Source organism: Perna viridis, chromosome 8, assembly GCF_037379345.1.
Source record: "Perna viridis isolate PV_CMFRI_1.1 ecotype Kerala chromosome 8, ASM3737934v1, whole genome shotgun sequence".
Taxonomy (NCBI): domain Eukaryota; kingdom Metazoa; phylum Mollusca; class Bivalvia; order Mytilida; family Mytilidae; genus Perna; species Perna viridis.
The window spans coordinates 20772034-20797282 of record NC_142452.1 but is presented as its reverse complement, the minus strand read 5'-3'; the positions used below and the strand labels follow the sequence as shown (position 1 = coordinate 20797282).

The 25249-nt window shown below is 32.2% G+C and overlaps 1 protein-coding gene across 35 annotated transcripts in view; it reads right to left on the bottom strand.

Moving 5' to 3' along the window:
- LOC148609784 (uncharacterized) overlaps positions 1 to 25249 on the bottom strand; it is a 31590-nt gene that overhangs the window by 6000 nt on the left and 341 nt on the right. For 3 of the 35 annotated variants that reach the window (XM_088540987.1, XM_088540984.1, XM_088540986.1), the window contains exons 2-8: positions 17183 to 17225; positions 9726 to 9752; positions 6998 to 7028; positions 5847 to 5963; positions 5460 to 5546; positions 4283 to 4429; positions 3078 to 3089 (exon numbers count right to left, since the gene is read on the bottom strand). In XM_088540987.1, the coding sequence (XP_088397113.1) occupies positions 3078 to 3089; positions 4283 to 4429; positions 5460 to 5546; positions 5847 to 5963; positions 6998 to 7028; positions 9726 to 9752; positions 17183 to 17208 (447 nt within the window). In that variant the 5' untranslated portion in view covers positions 17209 to 17225. Of the gene's footprint in view, positions 1 to 3077; positions 3090 to 4282; positions 4430 to 5459; positions 5547 to 5846; positions 5964 to 6997; positions 7029 to 9725; positions 9753 to 11598; positions 11626 to 12238; positions 12290 to 12989; positions 13026 to 14643; positions 14671 to 15651; positions 15670 to 17182; positions 17226 to 21352; positions 21446 to 25249 lie in introns of those variants that run through there. The other 32 variants (XM_088540995.1, XM_088540991.1, XM_088540992.1 and 29 more) reach the window with 19 other exon arrangements.

The following is a 25249-nucleotide window of genomic DNA, read 5'->3' as shown; positions in this document are numbered from 1 at the left end:
TTCAACAACAGCAAATATATAGGAAATAGGAATGCAGAAAGTTCAAATACTCATGGCATGCATTATACTGTATGATTGGCATGATGAGAAAAGCTTCTTGAGATCATTATGGTATATGTATATAGCTACAAATATATATATTGACAGAAATGAGAAATGATATATAAATACAGAATTAAAAAAAACAGGTCATTAGCATGAAAACTGTTATAACACTAGCAAAGAAACATACCAACTAAAAGATCTACAGCCAAACCTGTTAATAGAGGTCATCCTCAGTATGAAGGTACTTAATAGGCTTTAAAGTACGAAGAAATTACTGGAAGTGATGAGGAGGGGGGGAACAGAATAGCTTAATAAGGTAAGAGGTTACCTTAGTAGCAGGTTTGACTAATACAAACTGTCAACAAAAGCAGCAAATAATGAAAACAAAACAAAACAAAACAAATCAGGGAAAATAAACTTTGTTATATTCATACATGATGATACTGGAATAAAATTGTTACAGATTTTGTCTGTTTGAAAGATTAAATCTGGTGTTGTAAGCTTCTGTTCACACAAGTAAAAATGTAGACATTTTCAAATATTAAGAAAAAAAAAGTAAAATTCAAAGATGATAAAATCAGCTAGACAAACTCACAAAAGAACCCAGGAAAGTGGGAAGGAGTTCAGGAAGAAAGATGACATTATATGTATCTTGACACAAACATCTGAAGAAAATATTTTGAGAAAGAAAAAAAAAAAATGGCAGGACAAGAAATGTATATAACTTTTGTAAGTGGATATTTCAGGAAAGTGTGAAGGAGTTCAGGAAGAAAGATGACATTATATGTATCTTGACACAAACACCTGAAAAAAATATTTCCAGGAAGAAAAAAAAACAAAAAAACTAGCAGGACAAGAATTGTATATAACTTTTGTAAGTGGATATTTCACATCAATACACTACACTGTATAAGAACAACAGTACAGCAGTATCTCTATCTCTGGTTCTGCACTGTGCAGGTCTGGGTGACAAAAGAATAGGCCTGCAGCAGTGCTAAGCTTGTTGTAAATGGCGACTAAATAGTGCTCAGAAACCTAGCCAGGGGCTAGGCGCTTTACCCACAGAGAAACTTGGATGTGTGCCCCAGGTGGTGGAATGGGGTACCCCTGGCGTGTTACATGCTGGGGTTGTCAGGCTATAATACCGAAAACCTGACCGCAAACCATAGTGGTGCACAGCGTTGGAAAAAATGCCATGTTCCTCGCACGTTAAAGAACCCTGCTGTGGTATTCGATAGGAGTAGGAACCTTTGCACTCCGCTACAGGTGGGTAAATTGCCCGACCTTACCCATCCCTCCCTTTTTCTAGTGGCAATCAAACTTTGTTGACCCTACTATCCTTGTGTCCCATCCCATTTTTCATTTCATCATCATTTCACATTCATTTTATCATCATTTCACATTCATTTTATCATCCATTTCATGTTCATCGTCTGAATATAGCTGAAATATTGCTGCTCGAACGTTAAACCCCAACAATCAATCAATCAACTATTTCTGGTTCTCCATGCCTACTTTGCTGTTTTTCCTATTAAACAATAGGGGATATATACTTACTATAGCTTATGTATCTACATATGTATTTCATTGTGAATACCATAAAAGTAAGTTTCAAACCATATTTGTAATAATCAAGGATGAACAAAAATGCTTTCACCATTACATATGTAAAGCATTTCAATAACATAAACCTGAAGACAAGTTTTAGAGGATTATCAGAAGAGTACTTTAAAATTTTGAAAATAAAAATATTCTATCATCAACTTGACCTAGCTACTCGTACCTCACATGTTCAGATAATCTTCAATTGAAAACAAACTTAGAATATTATTTATGTCTTGCAATTAAACCTGTGGCTCTTGTGTAGAGATAACCTTGACAGTGCTATACAGATTCTTGTGTAAAGATGACCTTGACAGTGTTACACAGGCTCTTGTATAGAGATGACCTTGACAGTGCTACACAGGATCTTGTGTAGAGAGATAATTAAGAGATTGACGGGCATTGGCAAACGATCTAGAAAAATCACATGGGTAATTATTACTGCCCTTTGATCTTCCAATTCTCCCACCTACACAAGAGCCCATCAGTGGTACATGTACTGAAACTAACACCAAGTAGCTTTCTAATGTAACTACATGTATAAATTAACAACCATTCACCTATGACCATATTCAACACATAGGTAGCATCTACACATCTTAAACAATTAGTAGATACCAGTTTAAGATGTAGTACTGAGCTGAATCTATGATTGGCAGCAGAAATATCCACTTACAGGAGATATAAACTGAGGCACATTGAATAACAACTTTATTCAAGGCTTTTCTATAAGAAATTATCAAATGTAATTATTTTTTAACTCACTTTCTTTCAATTTCCATCAAGAAACCCAAAATTTCAAATAATTTATTAATTTCTTGAACAATTCAGCATTATTTAAAGACCAATAGGTAATTCAAGAACCAATTACTTTAGCTTGATAATTTCAATAGAAAAGCTGAAGGACAGTTCTATCAATGCATGAGGTGATTCGGTTACTCTGGTAATCAACTGTTTAGAGAGCCATAATGGGTTCTGGGTGACAAAAATATAGAATTGAAAATGATTAAGATGGTTGATTTCCTGACAATTAAAACAACTACTGTTATTAAACTGATTTTCCCTTTTGCAAAGTACCCTGTTGTATTTTAACTGAAATTTAAAATAATTTTAACAGAATTTTACAATAATTGTCAGCTCAAAACTATTTAAATAAGACACAATTTCTGTAGATTTATATTCATGACTTTGTTCAACAAATTATTGAACAAAATGGATTCAATTCAGTATGAGATCTGAAACTTTGAATCTATCAGACTTTTCATTTTCAAAATACCCCTCAGAGTAACCGAAAAATCTCACAGATTATATATAGAACAGTTCTCACGGCAAGCAAGTAACTTTGTTCATTATGTAACATGGATAAAACTTGCATAACAGGAATCGGACAACAGGACTATTAATATAACAATTTCAATTTCTCAATATACCTTCTTTCTGCGCTGAAAATTCATAAAAATCTTACAATCACTATGTATTCAATAATAAAATAATATTTAAATACTGATAGTTTAACTTTCAAGTTAAGAATGGTCAAACCTGTCTTAGTAAGTAACCTTCAAAGAGAGACCAAAATCATGGTCACAAAAAACTGGTGGTCTTTATATACAGGTTAATTTAACATAGAATGCACTACATAGAGATATTTAATCATAATCTTTATAGACAGGTTTTTACTGAATACAGGTGGTCAATAAGACAAGTTTGACTGTATCTTCAATTAGATACTTATCAGAGATAAAATTCATTTTTTTAAAGAAATCAGCTATCAATTTTATGCGTTATGGTGTACACATACTTTCTAAAAACCCATTGTGGATGTCCTATTGTATGTTGGATCAAATTTCTTTTCATTCATGGCTTGGGCAAACCAAGTTCCTCACGAAAACTTAAAAACTTTCTTTAGAAATTGAGATATTCTAATAAGATCCAGTGAATTTCAACCATTTATATTTAAATGATATCAATTAAAGTAACATTCCAAAATTTAAGGACACGAAAGTTTCTTTAAATATGCCCTATGTCATTATTGGTTTTAAACCACAAAGAAGTAATTGGTTCTATATACTTTCTCACAGAGCAGTGACTTTGTTACCCTTTTATTGCAGCTGAATATCAGCTGCTTCCTCTGGAGACTTTTCCCCAAAAGTTGAAATATATTTTTCGCAAAGGAGGAAAATTCCAAATTGTCAGGCATAATTTTTTGAAAACTAGGTAAAGAAGCCAGTGAAATGTTCCTCTAGACGTGATTTCTTGCCCTGGTACTTTGTTCCCTTTGGGGAATTTTTTTTCACAAGTCATAACCTTATGAATATTGGGAGTATGTATTTGTCAGTTCGGTATTGGTTTTCAGTTCCAGATTGGCATATGACACTGTTCTGTCCACTGTACTATATATCCTCCTTATTTTCCCAATGTGTTGAAAATACAGCAAATATTTCCTAAAAATAAAGGGTTGGGGCTGCTTTTAAAGCAAGGAACAAAATCACTGCAGAGTAACTTTTTTTTAATATACTTTAACTGATTTACTGCCATATACTCTCTACATACTTTTTTAACATGAAAACTTGCCCAGAAAACCCATAATGCAACACTACCCATAACCACCCATAATCTATTTAACTTCTTCTTATACCTCATCATCTCCACCATCAGCACGTTTTGTGATGACAAAGTTTGGTTTCTTGACAAGTTTTAATCTTTCTTCCTGTTCTTTTCTTTTTCTTTCTCTCTCTTCTTTCCTTCTTTGTTCATCCTCTGCCTTTTTCTGTTGTCTCTCTTTCTACAGAAGAAAAAAGACAAAGAACGTACAATTTAAGGGTATACCAATATGTGGAAGAACCATTGTTTGTAGGATACCAATTTTCGTGGCTCAATCAATAAACAAATTTAATTTCTCAACAAACTGATCAATTCTAATCAAAAGCTTTTCATGTTGCTATTAAATTAGAATCTACAAAATAAAAAAAAATTTGATACACCATTAAAACTGGTACTTGAATGAAGAAATAAATGTTCCTTCAAAGTGCATTTATATCTTTTAACCTCCCAAATAAAAGGGGAATCTGCAAAATAAAATGTAAGATTTGTGGAAGGTTTTTGGTAAAAATCACTAAATTTTCTGAGAAAAATACTTTGCATTTTTACATTAAAAATTTTTTAATGTGAAAATTTCCAACATGAGACAGTGTCAATGGGGAGAATCTCCCACATGAACTGTTTCAAAGATTAGGAGGTATGTATATTATCTGATGCCTTATAACTCTGTTCCTAACAATCCAGTGTGTCAGCGTTAAGGTATTGCTATGTACATTAAATGGTTATAATAGTAAAATGCCGAAGATCAAAAGGGTAGTCTGTTATAATTTTTTCCCCCCAAAAACTGACTGAAACCAAAATTCTTGACAATAACTCCAATAAGGCTTTACAAATATACACGTAAATTTGACTGCAGATAGATCTCATCATGCTTAACACTTTTTTCCTGTCAAAATTTGCTGAACATAATAATTTTGGAGATATATGCTAAAATCTTCTGTCTGAACCCTATTTTCTATTTTTAGTAACAACGGCCATATTTTTTCCACGGATCAAACCTCAGTTCTATGCAAAACACCACTAAGAAAATTTCACACCAAGTTTGGGTCTAATTGGTCCAGTAGTTTTAGAGGATAAGAATTTTGAAAAATTGTTAACAGTAACTATGACACCAAGTGATGGCAATAGAATAGCTCATGAGCTAAAGAGGGATAAATGTCAAATATGGTAATTAATCACTTCCCACAAACTGATGTTTATATTGATACACTAACCTCCTCTTGTTTTCTCCTGGCTTCCTCTTCTATCCTCAGCTGAGCTAATCTTTTCTCCTCTTCTGCTCTCTCAATTTTTCTTTGTTCCTAAAACAAAATATGTTATTTCTTTGTGATGAAATGTGCCTCTGATATGAATACAGTAAGATCTAAATGGAATAATCAGTAAAAAATTCAAATCAGTTGTAATGAAAATTACATGAAACTAGTCTGTTTTAGTTTTTGACATTCATAATGTGCAGTTAAAAAAAAGGTACGATCTTGATCACATCTTAATGAATTGAGTGCAATTCTTAACCTATAGACAAAAGGATAAACAAAAATCCTACACCCTTGTAAAATAAATACAACCAAACAACATTACAACAGACACCATAACAGACACACCCTCTTCTCCCTCAACATAGCCAGTTCTTCTTCCTCCTTGGCTTTCTCTTCTCGTCGCTGTTCCTCAAACTCAGCTATTTCCATAGCAATCTTCTCTGCTTTCCTGGCTGCAGCTTCCTACAGAAAATGATTGATTAATTAATAGTGTTAAAGTCAATTAGCTGATTTATACTACAAAAAATGTATTTCATTCATTTCCGGAGAAGGAGAAGGAAATTTGAACAAATCCTGATTAGTGTCATACCATAAATAGGAAAATTTTGACAGTAGTTTTATTCGAATTCATTTGTTGCCCTTCTTAAGAGTGCAAAACAAAGCATTTTCTAAAGTTTAGGAAGCCAATATATATCAGCACATTGGTAGATGTGGACAAAAACATGATTAATATCGTTATATCTGTTTGTATAGGAATTAAATTGATCCTACGTTTTACATCATGAATATGACACTGGTGGTGTTAGATTGTTTTTAGGATAATAAAGGACAGTTTGATTTCACCTTGAAGATAAAGCAAAACTAAAACACTTCTTATTCTTAATGCACCAAAATCAAACATGCACATTTTGACGGAAAATCACGAAAAATAACCCAGACAGACATACTGAGGTAAACAATGTGCTAGCTCATGAACTAGGAAACCTACACACGTTTTTGAATGGCGAAAGTGAAAATGTTGTTGTCAAATTATTCTGTCCACTTATAAGCACAAGTATTATCACATTCTCCACTGGATATTCTAATCTTGATTCTTGACTGGTTTCTTGCTATATATACATGAAATTTCCACATGCAGTAACAAAATTTGTGAATTTGGCCTGTATTTTTAGCCAAATATCAGTCGAGTGGAATAAAGCACACACTTAAACTGTTCCAAATCTTTTATAGTGAGTAACTTCAGGTAATAGAGTTGTCTTTCTTTGATTGAATGACCATTACCTGATGAAATGTCTTTGATAGTTAACAGGAAAATTAACAAGAATGTTTCAATTCATGAGTATTTTAATCTAACATTTTTATCTAAGTAGAAAGAAAGTTTATATTTCTTTGCCAATTGTCCAATTAAATACCAAAGAAAGTTCATCAGGAGATTGTCATTTAAGCAAAGTAAGATCAACTCCATGAATTAAAATATGTTATTTGCTGTAACCTACCTCCATGGCAAGCTTAGCTTCATTTTCAGGTCTGGAAAGAAATAAAGAAACAAATTACTTAATTTTTAACAACAACTATGATGACTAAAATAAAATAAGCAATGTGAGGATAAACTATCAGTGCTCTAGTTAAATGTTAGCAGGGAAGCAGATCAGTATTACCTAGCATATCTAAGAAACAGCTTACAACAGTTACAGCATTAAATATCTAAGTTATCAGTTACTTCAAGCAGAGGACTACACAGCCAGATGTGCCACATATGATAATCATATGGTGCTTGATTTATATGATAATGATATGGTAATCATATGATACTGAACATATGATAGTCATATGACTAACATATGATTCTTATGTGGTAATTTTGGCTTAAAAACATATGACAATCATGTTTGTGAAAAACATATGATTATCATATGATAATCATTCTCATGTGTGGCACATTTGCCTGTGTAGCTTCTTCAAAAAGAACTTTATTGCTTTTAAGTCAGATGTTCTACTATAAAGCTACAGCACAAAAAGGAATTCACTGAGAAAGTACTTCTGAGTAGCCAATCACTCTATTTAATATAAATCAATTACCCAGCTTCTATTGAATGCATGATTTTTGTGCATTACCATAATTTACATATACATGTACTAGTAGATGAGTACTTCCACAGTCACCAGGCCAAGGAATAAAATATATCTGGTTCAGGTTTCATAGTATCAGTTATCATAACACTATTGTATACCATACTATGGCTTTTTAAAGACAGGCATATAAAAAAGGTCATGTATTTTAACTGCCCTATTTTTACTGAAAATACTAATCAAAAACAAGAAATGGTTAGCTTTCCTTATATATAGATAAGAATAAAGAAAACCAGAACCAAATATTTTTTTTCACAGGCCTTAGATTGCAGTTTGAATTTCTGCATTTTATCAAGCAATTTATGTATTGGTAAATGCGAAAAGCATACCACAGGGCAGTACAGAAATGCAAAATTACTCAAGGGTAACTAGTAATTACCTGAAGAAAAGAAAGAAACAAAAAAAGGCACGAAGTTTGTCACATAGAGTGGTGACACAGTTAATAAGCAAATAACAAATGCATGACCAGGTCAGTGTTATTGAAGTTAATGTTTACTTTTACAGGACAGAAGCTACGTGGTTCTGATTGATTAAAAAATGTTTAAACAGACCAATCAATTCCCATTCTTGTTATCCTCTGCCATTCTTGAATATATCCTTTTATTTTAATTTCTGAGCAGTCTTTGCAAAAAAACCCCAAAAAACAAGAGGCTCCTAGGAGCTTGAATCGCTCATCTGGTTAAATTTTGTCTTTCAATGGATTGATCTCATCATGCTGAACACTTATACCCTACGTCAGAATTTGGCTAAACCTAACAGTTTTGGAAATATATAATCAAAAATCTACAGTCTGACCCCTATGTTTTATTTTTAGTAATGGCGGCCATGTTTTTTGATGGATCAAAAATCTAAACATAACTTTTGTGCAAGATACCCCAAGGACATTCATACAAAGTTTGGTTCCAGTTGGTCAAATAGTGTCAGAGAAGATTTTTGAAAGAAATAACATTAAAAATAGCAAAAATAACGTCAAAAAAAGGCAATACCTCCTAAATGGAAAACAGATTAAAATGAAAATTTGAACACAGATAGATCTCTTCATGCTGAACACTTTCACCCGATAAGAATTTGGCTAAACCTTACAGTTTTGGCAATATATGTGAAAAACTACAGTCTGACCCCTATGTTCTATTTTTAGTAACAGTGGCCATGTTTTTGACAGATCAAAAATCTAAACACAACTTTTGTGCAAGATATCCTAAGGAACATCTGTGCAAAGTTTCATATAATTTTTTTTAGTAGTTTCAGAGGAGAAGATTTTTGAAAAATTGTTAGGATAACGATGACGATGGACATCAAGTGATGGCAATAGCTCACCTGGCCTTTGGCGAGGTGAGCTAAAAATTAGTTGAATACATATAGAAATTTTACAGGAAAGTGTTGCATTTACCTTGCAAATGTACTTACAAGCCAAGCTTAGAAATTAGCACAAATACCCGGGAGGTCTGTTATGTTTTTTTTTTTACTTAGTAAAATATATCACAAATGTTTTCACACATTAGTAAACATGCAGATATAAAAGACAAAACTTCACTGAACATAAAGAATTTATAAAATAGGAAAAAATATCACTATAAAAAACAGATATTTTCCTATGCAATAAGGCAGACAGGAAAAAGTACATGTAAAAAGAAACCATGTATCATTCTCAGTTCAAAGAACACAGATCACATATATATATATATACATGTAGTTGTAACACATGGCAAATACCAAATATTGCTGGCAATCTCACTTTACATGTATAATCTATGACACAGTTTGAAGATGCTTATATAGAGTACAATGGTGTAAGTTTAACTCATTTTTTAAAACAAATCATACAGAATGTTGATTTTTTTTAAACATAAACTGAGAAACAGGCCAAAAATTGAATGCATAGAAATACAACTTCTACAACAGAATAATAAATAAACCAAATAATGACTGAAAACATTTGATTGGTTGATTTTTACTTAAAAAAAAACAACTAAGCATATGCCTATAGAATGTTAACAGAAGAGGTCTGTTGAATTCAACCCTATGGCCTTAAGACTACAACTGTGCCTCCCAGTTTGAATTGATTACCAGCAATATTTTTTCTTCATGACTTACATATCCCTCGGAGCCTCTGTGCGTAACCTAGGTTAGTATATACATGTATTAGTTCATATAAAATGTAATAACTTTAACATATATACTATCACTGCCAGTACAACAAATGTACATAGCTGATCACTAGAAAAGAATGTCAGCAATTATCTCCGCTGATATGCAAGACAGTTAGTTCATAATTACTATAATTTTTGCATTGGTTAAGTATACATTTTATACAGATGAAGAGGCCTAAAAAAAGTAAATCTGTGTTTCCTGTAGCCTCTCCTCCAAAAGAAGAATCTGTGGATGAAAAACATCTATAATGGGTTTCAAAAAATGAGTAAAACTATTTTAGAGTATTTGAACTGAAATGGGAATACTAGAAGAAAATTTTATTGAAAAAATTACCGAATTAAAGTGGAAAACAAAAGTCTTCTATGTTAAACAAAGATTTTTTTCATCTAAACAGATGAACAACATGATTCCAGTTACCATAGTATTACAAAACTCTTCTTTAAATAGATCAGTTACTTATGTTCTATAAAAAAAAATCACTATCAGTGGTTTACAGAACTACATTGTAAATTTCTTCTTTTTATTGGGATGATATACAGGGAAGGATTTACATAAACACAATAAACCCATGTTGAAGTATTAAACACAAGGTCCCAAATGTTCAAAACTTTATCTCCTGGATAAAAATTTATCCAATGTATAACTTGTTGTTCTAGATTTATCCAGTGGATAACTTTGATCAAGCAGATAAATCTTTTGAACAATCAAGCCCAATTATTGTCTCAACTTATTATCTATCCTCTACAAAAGTACATTCTAAGTAGCATGTGATACACTGGAGGTAAGTATGATGGAAGCTAATGTTTATCTGTTTCACTAAGAAAATTATTAGAAGCATTAAGGTCAACAATCCGACACAAATACAGAAACAGCGATAATGTTGCGATACAAACTTACAAGTAAGTCACACTTAGCCTAAACTTAGATGAAATTGTCACTGTTTCAGAGATTGCATTCCAACAGTCTAATATTATGACACATCTCAATAGATGTTACATCTTCTCAATAGATGCTACATCTATTGAATCATTCAATCTATGGCCCTAGCTGACCTGTTATAGGAATACAGCAATCAGTTACAGTTCCCCATTCTAAACTCTGTAGAAATGAATGAATAAATAACATGTACAAATCAAATGACATATGTAAAATAAAAAAAAAAACAACTTCTAACTCAATTATATGAATAAATCCACAAAAACAATTACCCTAAGATCAGACATGTTCCTCAAAATAGTATTTGTTACTAAATTTAACAACATGTTATTGATAAGCAATTATTTCTAAGTAAAAAAGATAATGGCATTTCATTAATACAATGGTAAGGAGAGACTTCAACAAGACACTGACCAACCAATTACAAGGAAAAGGAACTATTACACCAGAGTTACTGCAATCAACTACAGCACAATCAAATCCTGCTGTCAACTACAGCACGCACACAAAAAACAAAGCATTATCAAGGTTAAGGACTAGGGAATAGTCAGATATCATTTTTTCTCGACTGTGTGAAATTAAGTAAGCATATCACTTTACAGCATACAAGAGATCCAGTGAACTAGCTTTGAACAGATAGACAAAGTTTAGGACAAATCTAGCATGTCTATATGTTAACCAGCTGAATCAGCTGTGTGATCTATGACACTTCAGATAGTTAGTTTCACACATATGGAGAACAGTGGGAACATTTAATACTTTTTACTCTATTATGATGTCTATCGACACAAACCTGACTCCTAAATTTTCATGCAATTTACAACTATCAGTAAGAACATGTATTACAGATACACACACAAGATAATCTTTGACCACTTACTGTTCCCCAGACTCTTCAGTGTTGTTACTGTATAATGGAAATCATAAACAATAGAGAAAATCTGTTTAAATTGTCACAAAGGGAAACCCATATAACCTCACCATTTTTGTTTCATAATCATAGCCATTTAAGTTGAGTAATGCCAGTTCAATGTATACATTAAGATATAAAATTAAGGACTAACAAACAATTAAATGTTTGAATAATTCTAAACTAACACACAAACCAAACCTAAATCATATTCACACAAGTCAGTGACTATCTCACAAGTGAAGAGTTGTCTCCCTGGAATTTACCAAAGTTAACTTGAAAATCAATACCAGTACTTTAATAGCTATTTCTTTTTATTATTCATTCATTTTCATTACCTGAAAAAGCAGGTAAAAAATAAGTACTGGGTATGTACTTGGTGCATGGTAGACAACTCTTTAAGATGGGAGGTAACTCTCTCCTACAACAGGAAAATGTCGTAGGCTACTTTACCAGACATACTGTAGAAGGAACCCTGAACTAACCATCTCACTACATAACAGTGAAACACCATCTAAATTGAATCATGGGAGTAACTATCTTCAATACTATGTTTTACTAGCTGGATATAAATTAATCTAAACTATGACAGCACAAATACAGCACTTACAGTTCTCCAGATTCTTCCACATTATTAGGGTAAAAATGCCTTCTGTCACTGCTAAGATATTCCATAAAAAGCCGTAGTATTAAATTTATCTTATTTATTACAATACTTTTCAGATCATGAACTGTATAACAAGTGCTGAAGTTGCACTACATAAAATTCCTTATTAGATGGTTTATAAGATATTTAAATATTCCGAAATCACATGCATGCCATTTTTTGAAATCGTTCTGCTTATTGGTTAAACTATAGTGATTTTATGGTAGGTAAAAGACTAAGATTGTTTATATATTTACCTTTAATTTATTTAAATACAACAAATCTCAAATTTCACAAAAGGTTATCAAGCTAATTTAGATGAAAAAAAAAGGATGGTATGTATAAGTTGCTTAAAGCTGATGGAAATTCAGTGAGACTTATTTGAATTTTAACCTATAGACGTAAAACATTTTGGCAATGAATGGAACCAAGGATTGGTTTGATCTTGTTAACACATTCTGTTATATATACAATGTAACACTTCATATCATAGCAATAGATGAAGGAAAACTACAGTACTTTGTACATCAACAAACTACTCAATAGTCAAATGCAGATTACAGCTATTATGTAATTGAATGTTGATGACTATAGGAATGATGAAAAACAGAAATGAGGTCTGCACCTCACCATAAAGCCAAAGTTTCTAAACATCTAATGACTATATTTACTGGACTTATAAGGACTGGAAAACATGGAAACCATGACAACTTACTCATCCTGAGACACACTAAATTCAGGAAACTCTTCACTGTGAAAAAAGACAACAACAATATTTTATATTTCAAGAAAAACTCTTGATATAATCCTCAAACTGAAAAAAGGCACTTAATTAAAATCTGAAGAAAATTGAGCACTGTTTCAAAAACATAACCAATAAACCATTTAGAGAAACTGTATATGTAAAATGAAACTTAAAAATTTCTTTCAATTCTAAGAACTTATATAACTCCCAGATATCAGAAACAGACATTGATTATAACACAACTACCACTGATTTAGAAAATTTATATACTAACAGTAGTATTCAGTTCACATAAGACAAATGTAAATGCACAACAAAGATCAAGATTCTAACGAGCCAATCAAAATCCATCTAAAATCAAACAGTTCTTTTCTGGGATTAAGAAATGTCTGATATGTATAAGATGAAGTTTTATTGTATAAGATTCAATGAATTCCAGCAATCTAATTTATCAACAACCTAAATTCAAACATACCAGAAAATAGACTGAGTAACATCAAACTATTCAAACATACCAATAAAATGCTTTGCAGAGCACAGCTTAATACAACCGCAGAGGTTGAACCCTGAACAATTGGGGCAAGTATGGACAAACTTTTCAAACTTCATACAGCTTTAATTTAGATAAGATATTTGACACACAGTAAAAACTACAATTGAAGCAGTAACTCTTTTACCCTTATTCCTAAATGTTTGAAAACTTCCATAATCAACCCAACCCTTCCTTTGGGGGTATGGTACTTGTAGAATTTCAAAGCAATTCATTTCCTTTTAATCAAATTATTATCCAGAAAAAAAAACCGAATACATTCTTGCTTCTGGCCCCTTTGTGACCCCTTATTCTTTGCCCAAGTCACAACCCAAAAAATCAATCCCAGTGATTTTAATCTTGTAGGATCCATTCATTTTTACTCAAGTTTTTGTCTGAACATAAGGAAATGCTTGTTTCTGGCTCCTTTTTGGCCCCATATTCCCCCCAAAAAAGTTCTAGTCTCAACTGGTAAAATCAATCCAAGCTTTCTTTAGGTTGTATAGCACTTAGTTTTACAGTTTCAAAGCACTCCATTCACGAATAGTCAAGATATTGTCTGGACATCAGGAAAATGTATATTTCTGGCTCACCTTTTGGCCCCTTATTTCTAGAATGTTTAAGTCTTAACCCACACAATCGATACAAGTCTGACCATTGTGGTATAAAATATTGTGGAATGACATCATAGACATTCCAATGTTTTACTGGCATTATATAGTTAAATTCTATCCCAGAAACTGGGATTATTAAAATTGTACTATTCAAACACACCAGAAAATGGGATCTCTATAATTGTACCATTCAAACACACCAGAAAATGGGATCACTAAAATTGTACTATCCAAACACACCAGAAAATGGGATCACTTCAACTGTTCTATTCAAACACACCAGAAACTGGGATTATTAAAATTGTACTATTCGAACACACCATAAAATAGGATCTCTATCATTGTACTATTCAAATACACCAGAAAATAGAACCTGAAACAATATACACAAAACAAAAGTCCAAAGCAAGTGAATATGTGACTAGACGAGCTACTTATAAGGACCTGGATATTCTAACTAACATAACTTCCAATCACTTACACTTCTATTGTGCCATCAGCTTCCTCACTGAATAAAAAGATAATTTAGTTTTGTTTTTATTTTGATATTTCAAGTATTGGTAAATTATAATCTAGACCATTGGTTATGAACTATTTTAAAAGTCTTGTATATCCTTGTAGATAACTATATCAAATATGAATAAATGTGGCTATCAAGCACAAGGCTCAATTGTTTAACTTCAGATTTTTTTCCAGTTTCCAGTAGTTGGGTGTTATAACGTTGAATCCATTTGCCACAAGACTAAGCATGTATAACTTAAGACATTTGAACATTAGTAGTCTATATATATGACAAAAACATGCCGATCAATCTCTAGTGAGCTCTACTTGTAGAGTTATGTACATCTATAGTACTATGCTGATATGCTGATTACTGGCTCTTGGGTAATGATATGTTTCCTATTTAGTGCAAGACCCTTGTATAAACTTTCACTGAAATTGTTTAAACAGATTCTGAGAATTTAGGCTTACAAGCATAAATGCCATATCATCAGTTAGATCGACTCAATTTTCTAAAATCTTTTTTATCTTCTTTTGGGCACATTAAACATGCTGTCAAACTTTATATCAACTACTTTAGGATAAGTGCATTTCAGCCTATGAAAACTAAAACCCTAACGTTTGATTATCATCCCTTACAACTATCTGGCAATAAACATCCTTTATTCACATCTACTTACATGTATACTGCCTAATTATTCTTCATATAAAGTTTCATCAAAATTTGAGTGGCTAAGGAGATATAAGGAGATAAAAGTAATCCGATTGGCAGATATTAATAGACAAAACTTTTTAAAATGCTGTATAAAAAAAGGTCAGGAACCTCTAATTCCCAATCAATACAATCTATAATCTGTAAGACAAAGTATTCACTGAGAGAAGATTATCTCTACAAGCATCAGTATAAAGATTGCAAGTGCTAATTTTAAAGTTGCTGTGTGGATCTATCGGGTAACTGCTTGGGTTAGGATGGGGAGGTATGACTTACGTGTCTTGTGTCTCTTCGCTTCAAAGGATAGCAAAAGTGTATATACATATATATGGTAGAATGTGCAGTAGTGTATAAATGTGTATAAACAAATGTATAAATAAGTATAAAATATAAAATAATATCATATAACTTAAGTGCATATACATGTAAAATAATGGGTACAAGTATAATGAATTCAGGTTTAATAGGATAATATAGAGCAGATTCAGTATTCAAGGATTTTCAACAAATTTAGGTCTCCATGGGAAAACTCTAAATGAAGATTAACTTTCACACACTTGACTCTTGAAGTTTGCTTTCTAAACTAAACAATTCCTTAAAAAAATTCAAGCTTACTACTTGCCAAGTGGAAAGTGGAGCATAATAAATAACTTTCCCTGTCTAAATTTGCACTTGTCCCAGGTGGTGGGAAAGTGGAATCCTAGAACACAGACTCATTATACAAATAATTCATAGGTGAATATTGCATTCATAAAATGTGGAATCCTACTGTGTGTAAGTATTTTATAACATGTGTAATGCTTGTAGCATGCTTGAACTTCATTATTAGCTGAAGGTAATTTATGAACTAGCGGGCCTTGAAGACATTTGTAAATCTTTATGCAATCTGGGTAATATGCAACATAACACTGATTTTCTATAAGCAAGAAACTGAATTTCTGTCATTTCTAGAAACATAAAATATCATAAGGACCTGGAGTCTGACTTTCATATTTTAAGGTAAATCAAAAATTCTTGAAGAAAGGGAGGTAACTCACGGTTTGTCTTCAGATCAATGTTCCATTTAATAACTGAATTAGTGTGAGAGGCTCAATAATTATACATAAACCGTTCTGAATATGAAGTTCACTAATCAATTTGCTTCCTATTGAATCTTATACATGTAGTTATTTTTAATGTGAACAATATTTGTTATTAATACTGTAAGTAGACCATTCCCCATTTGGTTTCCTTTCTTAAATAAAACAAAACAAGATGATGTTCAATTATGAGTGTAATTGTTTGTAATTTAACAATAAGTCAAGCATATAGTATCCACAGAATTTAAGTAGTACTCCAGCTAAGAATCATGCAAAATGTGATTCATTAGTGAAAAAGCCTACATATTTTTATTTTTGATATCTTGTTTAAATTGTCATTGTAAACAAAAATTAACATTCACTTTTAATATAACATGTATTCTTAGGAGATAAAAATTATTTAGAATGCACTGTACATGACACCCAAATACAATAGAATCTACTGGATTTTCAATGTGGAGTATCTCCTAAGAGCAGACAGATTGGAATGAATAATTACACATTTCATAATACAGACCCGTAAAACAACTTAATTTAAAAAATGAAAATATGTAACCTTTTCTTGGAGTGTATCACATTTTTCAGATTTTGCATAATTCTTACAATGACAGCTACTTAAATCCACTGAAACATATATAATTTATCCAAACCATAACAGATGATTCCTATGGATAATGGTTATGTATTCATTTCTGCATTCTAATGTTACAATCAAGTATTTAACTTACTGTGTGGTTTCTTCTGTGTCTGACATTGTGAAAATTTATAAGCCTGAAAAATAAAATATGCACATCAGAACCTTGACAAAAAATATTGAACCATCTGATGCAATAAACAGGCAGTCAGAACAAAAAGATTATGAGATAAGGACAACAACATATATGGTATACAGAAAATTACCATAAGTTTTGAAATGGAGATAGAAAGAGCTGATACTGATAGGTTGAGGTGTGAAGTGATATTGAAATGTTCAAACTGGTATTAACCTGTTTATTGGTGCCATCAAAGTCCATTTAACAAAATGCTGAAAAATTGCCAAAATTTTTAGTATATGCATGATGGCAGTATCCGGGGATGGAAAATTCAGGCAGTAAGGAAAATGGAACAAAAACATGAAGTTGTAGATTATCACAAACGTCATGTCTCTGTCTAAGTATCTCATCTTTAAACAGATAACTCTCCAATATTGTGGAAGAAGTATTGTTCATGAGGTAGATGTACTAACTTTTATGGTACATGTATTTCTTGGTTTAGTCAAACAACAAATTAAAATTCCCAATGAAATGTAAATTTTCCATTAAAAATCAGAGGTTATAAATCAAACTCTATTCCACAACTGCCTTTTATAGGGCATACAATGACAATGTTCACACAAATCTCTAGATGATCTTCCTAAGTATTAAGAAAAAGATTTTAACTTCTATCATATGATTTGATAGATATTGATAGAAAATTTAAATCTACAACCTAGGGCAGTTCGTGAAGTTATTGTCATTTTATCAAGGTACTAGACCAACTCTATCCCTTGAACATTATCAATGTATTAGCTGTAAATGTACATCTTCTTTGCTATAATAGCTTGTAACAGTACTACACAAAAGTCTGGAGTGAATATAAAAATAATAAAAATTGCTGTCAAACAGAGTTTGCTTTATAATCATGAAAGTGTATAATTAGAACTGAGAAACACTAAAATAGATCTTAAGATAAGCATTAACACTCTGCATACAATGAACTCTAATCCTGGTAATCAAGTTTGAATGCTCATCTGTTTTTCTTTACCTAACCATTTTATTAGTGAATAATTATTTTTTTCTATAATGATAGATGCTAACATCAAGATTACTCATGATTCAAAAGTTTTACTTATGTGTAGGAGTGAACAAAGTATAGTGTGATGAAGACTGCAGGACTGGATGAAGGTGAAATTCTGAAAGAAATCAGACATGTTACAGTAAAGGAGAATGAGAAACATTTGATTTATCATTATAGTCCACCCAAGAGCTTTAGTCTTAGAAATGACAACATTTCATAGACGTGCAATCACATGAAAGAAGGCAATAATTGTTTTATTTTATATGGAAACTCAAGAAAATAAAAAATAAAACTTTATGTTTCTTATTTAAATTTTAAATAATGACTTCAAGAGTAAGGTTTCAAATAATTCCACTTTTTACCAGCAAGAGACAGCATTGTGTTTATGTAAATAAGTAATTTTGGAACAAAATCCACACTGCTATGGAGTTCTGTATATGTTATGTAAATTTATTATTTTTTCACTACCAAACTGTAGAATTAAAGTTGACAAGTCCACATCAGCAACTAACTCCACAGCAGACTCTTATAGGATGGAGAAGGAATAATATCATGGATACTCTAAGAATGCCAGCAAAGGAAGTCTAAGAATGAAATATACCATACACAGTACCCTTTATTTCTGTCCTTTACTACTGATATAAAATATATATTTGGTAACATAGTCATAATAACCCACTTGATCACATTAAAGTTTCAAGATTCAAATCTATTTATTTTACATCATTTTATTCAATAATTTGACAAAAGGGATTGGACACAAGTTTTACCAACTTATGAAGTTCTTCCCAATTGATTCAACTCTGTGTATACCCCCTGCTTTGAAGTGGGAGATATGTAGTGATCATTGTGTCCATCTGAACATTCGAACCTTTTTGTTTTTTACAGTCTTCTTTGCGATAATTAATCAATGCCATTTGGATTTTACATGTATGCCATATCATTTGATTTCAGACACCAGCAACATCAATTTCCTGTTTGATGACAGCTTAAATATCTGGGGTGGGAAGCTGATGGTATCCTTTCATCAGCTTCACTCACAACATTTCTAGTTATTTTCATTATAGTATATCTTAGCAGACTACAACACATAATAATGGCCAAACATGATAGCTGTGATAATCTTAGAAACATATGTTAACTGATTAAAAGATTAGACAGCATTAGATCAAACCAGTGTTAATAGATATATCACACATTCCCAATTTGATACATAAATAAACATATATATACATTGTATGGAGTTAATTATCTGCCAGTGAAATAAAAATGCTTCTTACATAATAGCAAATAACTGGTGGAAATAGAATCTGATTAGAAGCTTTTCCAAAACAAATATAACTTAAGGCTAAAAATTGCCTGTGAAGGACAAATCTATATGTACTCTGATAATGCACTGATGAAGGGCCATTTTAATGATATTATTAAGAATTTCAATGGGCCATTCTTAAACAATCTCGGTAAAAAAAAAATCTGATTTAAATGGGACATTTTCTGTTGGAATGTGATAAATGGTACATGGTCCCCTCTACTCCCAATCACTGCTGCTATTTTCTTTTAATTGCAGATGTCTTAACCAACATATGGGAGACTTCCAATAACATACGCTGTGCATCTGCCCACGAAGTTCAAACAATTATTTCCTACATGTATATGTCGTTCCAAAATATGTCACTTCCAACAGAACAATTTTGAGCCATTTATGTTTCAGAGCATATACATACATAGCACATCAATGACAGTTTGTCCATATTAAATATTGTGGCTGTTGTTGGGAGGGTCTCAACTCCTATGATATTAAAGGAATATTATTTCATGGTTCCTGAGAATTTCTGTTGAAATTGGTGAGGATTTTAGGTCTACCCAAAAAGTCTTTACAGTACTGAGAAGGGATGACATTTGATTTCAAATCAGTTGAGCAGAATTAAATGTAAATTTATAAATTTTTACAGGGTAACACAACAGGATACAATCACACACCATTTTTTCTTCTCATAACAGAGTATAGAAATGGTCTTGTAAATGGACAGAATGACAGAAATGTCCACATGGTCTCAAAAAGGTGATTAAAATCAGTTTCATAAGCAACTATGCAATGTGTTTGAAGTCCAAGGTTTCTGGTAAATCCAAAATCTGGTTTGTAGAAATCATGTCTGACCGAGTAATAAAAATTTTCCTGAGATTGACAAAGACCATACGAGAAATACCAGGAATGTCATAATAATTGGCAAAGGCAGAATAGACACACTAACAACATTCAGCTGCTACTGTCTTCTCAAGTATATGACGTAAAGAAAAAATTCTTAACCTTGACTATGGGGCTGAATATCTGTAACAATCGTAATCCTTATAACGTATGAATCTTGTTTCCCCAAAATATTCACAATCCATATCACCCCTTTTTCTATTTAATAGGTCCCATTAGAAAAGGTAAGACAATCCCTGAGAGTGGTTATAGTACCAGTAGTGCCATTCACAATACAACTTCATCTTGATAAGAGAAATGCTGTTAATTAGAAAAACAATACCAATACATGTAGATGATATAGTTGACGAAAAACAGGTGTATTACAGTAATGTCTGTACAATAATCTGCACTATAATACTGCACATTATCAAAGAACACTACAACCAAAAAAGGGGGAGGGTGGATAGTTTGTAATTTCTATATGAATTGTAACACTGAAGATGGTAATACAAGAAATAAATTGTAAGCTTTCTTGGAAAATGAATAGTGTATTCAATTAAGTGATCTAAGGCAAATTTTGTGCTCCAGAATTTCTTAATTTACAATCTTGCCAGTGGAAAGAATGGCTTGAAAAAAGTTTTTATCATGTATTACGGTTAATTTACAAATGCATATTTCAAAGGGTTAATTTTAAATTGCCAAGCAATGAGAGTTTCTAGAACCCTGCAAATACAGAAATGGTTAAAATCTTGTAAGCATTTGGACAATGTGACTACATTTCATCTCATCCAAATCTTTCAAAATAAGCATAAGCCAGATCAAATGTCTGTAATTACCAATAAACATTTAAGTTTAAAGTTCATAACTTATCAAATCACAAAGTAAAAACACTTACCAGTACAAATGGTCGAAATCAATGAAAACCAGAGAAGATGAAGAGTCTGTATGAGATTAGCATCTGGTTGTATTTAAAATGATAACAAGGTATGAACCACTTGGCTGGGGGGCTAATTAGTGATGGGGTCTCACTGCTCTTATCACAGTACACTGTAACATGTGGTCATTGACATGGCAGAGGTGGGGAGAGTTATCAGTGGGGAGATCAAGGACTGAATTTATATTTTGTATTATCATCATAGTTTCTAAGTTCCCTGTAAGGAGCATATTGTTATGAGAGATCAACAAAAATAGTGAAGAAAACCCTTCTCCAAAAAAATCCTCCTCGTTTCCAAATTATCATTAATTGGGGCTTATGAGGATTCAACTGCTGAAATATAATTTAGTATCATCAGTTGGTCTTCCATCAGTTTATAAATTGTGAACATTTCAGACTAGTTTTCGAGCCAAAATTACTGCCCAAAATGAACCATATAGTAAATGGGAAAACACTAAATATTAAGTCAGTACATGCATTTAATCAAGTACTGAGTACTTCAGTTTAAGTCTAAATCTCAAGAATTTCGTTCACAGTCAGGAAGGGATGTTGTCTCTTTGATATATTCCCTGTTTCTGCCATTTTAACATACCGGTAGTTCAAACTAACTAACATTCAGCAGGGGTGGACCAAGGATTTCGGGTTAGGTGGCATTAATAGAATTAAATGCTAAGCTTAGAGAGGCAAGACAATTTTCAGAGGTTTAAATGGTGAAAATCAGGTTTCACACACAAAAAGTCTTTTCTCAATCTTAGAAGGCACACACCGGTTGCTCCCCTGAACTGAGCATGTTCAATTACAAGGCTACAGTAACAAAACCAAAAAAGAACAAAGGCTAAATAATAGTTTCACTTAAGAAATTCCTCCCGTACATCTAAATTGTCTACCTTATTGAATAATATGATACAAGCCTTTATATATTTGACCTCTGTAAATATTTAGTCCAAATATCAAATCAACAGATGTTAAGTAAAGTGTAAATGTCTAATTTTTTTCAGCAAGTTATTATCATACATAAACCATATGAAAATATGGAAAAGTAAGATTTTATAACACACATTTTTAAATGATAATTTTTCAGTCTATGAAATTAACTCATAATTAGAGAATTATACTTTACATCTAGATATAAATGCTGGCTTGAATCTGTCTCATCTTTTAAAGACAAGTAAGGCTGTAAAGATTTTTCATTTTCCTATATAATTCATATAAATATTTTCTGTTTGTTACTTCTAATGTTTGTGTGAAATGATACTGTGTTTATTTAACTACTAGTCCATATAAAGTTCAGACACAGTGCATATTAAAGTGATTCATGGTGAAGAAAAACCCATGGAACAAACAAGGCTTATTCAATCTACATATACTATATTTTTACGTAACAGTTGTTCTTTCCATATTCAGATCTGTACTTTTCAGAAAATCATATATTTATCTCCCACTAAAATCAACAAACTCGAAAAAAATCAAGAATGATAACTCTTGCAAACTGCTAAATTCATGTACAATCTAAATAAATTTTATTTCAAAAGTGCAACATCCAAATGAAAATCTATGACTGGTTATGTGGTCTGTGATTCTTAGTAAGAAATTAAAGTAAATTCGGTGGGTTTTTGACATGCATGAATCACCTCCTGTCTGACTTTTATAAAGACTGCTATTAAATGCTGACAAAATTTATGTCATTGGTCAATCTTACAATCCATCCCATAAAGAGCACTATAAAATAACCGATTGTAAGTCATCTTGTAAGTTGAATGTAAAAACATAAAGTTGCAAGCCTTGTTGTGCAGGATAATATCCCAACTTGTTCAGATGATATCCCACAGCAACCAGAATCACTCACAATATATGCCCTACTTATATAAAGCCACACACCCATTTTGAAATTAATCCATCCAATCGGGAATCGAGATGATTGCAATAAAATTCAGATGAACTGAATAATGGACAAAATGACAGAGAGTTAAATTAAATTTACATACACTGGTTGCAACATGTGTTCATGTTTTATAGCATATGCCAACATATGTTTAAGACTGGTATTGAATCATGCCATTCTTTTGCAAATAAAACCACATTAAACAGTAGCCTGCCCACCAGCCCGAGACTGGATATTTTTTGGCAGGGCTGACAAATTTTAGCAAAAATCTACATAGCCATACAGTAAATGTATTGAAAAGTTGTATTCAGGACTGGCTAGAATTTGAGTGAGTTTCCTACCCTGATTGAAATATATTTCTAAAACCACATGAAAAACATACTGTAAAGCCTTTTATTAAAGAAACCATATGGAAAACATACTCAACCAAATGATATTCATAAACATGTTTTTCATGTGTTTTTTATCAGTTATAAACACAGGTTCCTCATGTTCATCATAAACATATGAAAAACACAGGTTTCTCATTTTGATCCTAAACATATGAAAAACACATGTTTATCATATGTTTTTAAGACATTCCAGTATGAAAAGCATGTGTTGCAATATTTCCTGTGTGGTATAATAATGCAATAGCTTAATCTATTACTGAATAAAACAATTCATCTTTATACCTTTGTACTCGAAAGGACAAGAATAGCTCTCTACCAATGTGGAACAATTTCTTTTTTTATCAATACCAGACAGAACACTGAGCATGGGAATTACACCAACAATTTCTTGGACAAACCTTTCATAATTCTAAAATTTCATTAAAATGACACACCTCTGATATAACAAGTGGTGTCACATAAATAAATGATCAAACTGGAAATATCCCGCCATCTTTTGGAATATTACACAGTCCTGAAATCACCAAATTATCATTTATTGAACACCTCTCTGATATCAATGGTTACTGCTTATAATGCAATAAGCAAGACTTCCTTTTGACCACTGTACAGACAGGATACCCATAGACATACATAGAAAGGAGTTTTTAGGGATGTTATTGCTGTACAAGCATACTGAATCCAATAGGAATGAAATAGCCCATAGTTCCATCAAACTTACATGTGGGTTGGAGATCAAGCTTCCAGTGGTTACTTTATAGTGCCTCTTTACTGGGTGGATTATAAGACTGAAACTGTACATAAACATTAGTGCTTTTAGGAGTGTGTCTGAAACATGTTGGACTATAAAATTGGCCCTATATACAAGCATTAAGCATTACGCTAGAGTCAATCTACTGGCTGGATTGTAAGACTGGCCCTCTATATAAGCATCAAGCCTTATGCTAGAGCCTCTATACTGGCTGGATTGTAAGACTGGACCTCTATATAAGCATTAAGGCTTATGCTAGAGTCAATCAGCTGGCTGGATTGTAAGACTGGCCCTGTAGAAAGCATTAAGGCTTCTACAAGTGTCTCTTAACAGGGTGGATTGTAAGACTGGCCCCTTAACAATCATAATAACTTATAAAGAGTGCCTCTTTACTGGGTGTATTGCAAGACTGGCCATGAACACTAGCATTAGCCACTGTAATATTGACCTTCTACATAAGCATTAAGGCTTATGATAGAGCCTCTTTAATGGATGGATTGTAAAATTGTGCCTGTATACAAGCATAATTTAAGCCACTTTACTTAGTGAGACTGGTCCTATATACAAGTAACAAGGCCTATGCTTCTGCCACTTCACTTGGTGGTGGGATTGTAAGAATGACCCTCTTTACAAGCATAAAAGCTTATAAAGCAGGTCTCTTTAATTGGTGGATTGTAAGACTGCACCTGTATACAATCATTAGGATAGACAAGCTACGTGCATTTGGATGGAGTCAATCTTGGGAATGAGAAGCACAGGAAAATAGGGAGATTCTTTAGGACCTAAACTTGCATAAATCTTAAAAAAATGTCACATAATTCACAGGAAAATGT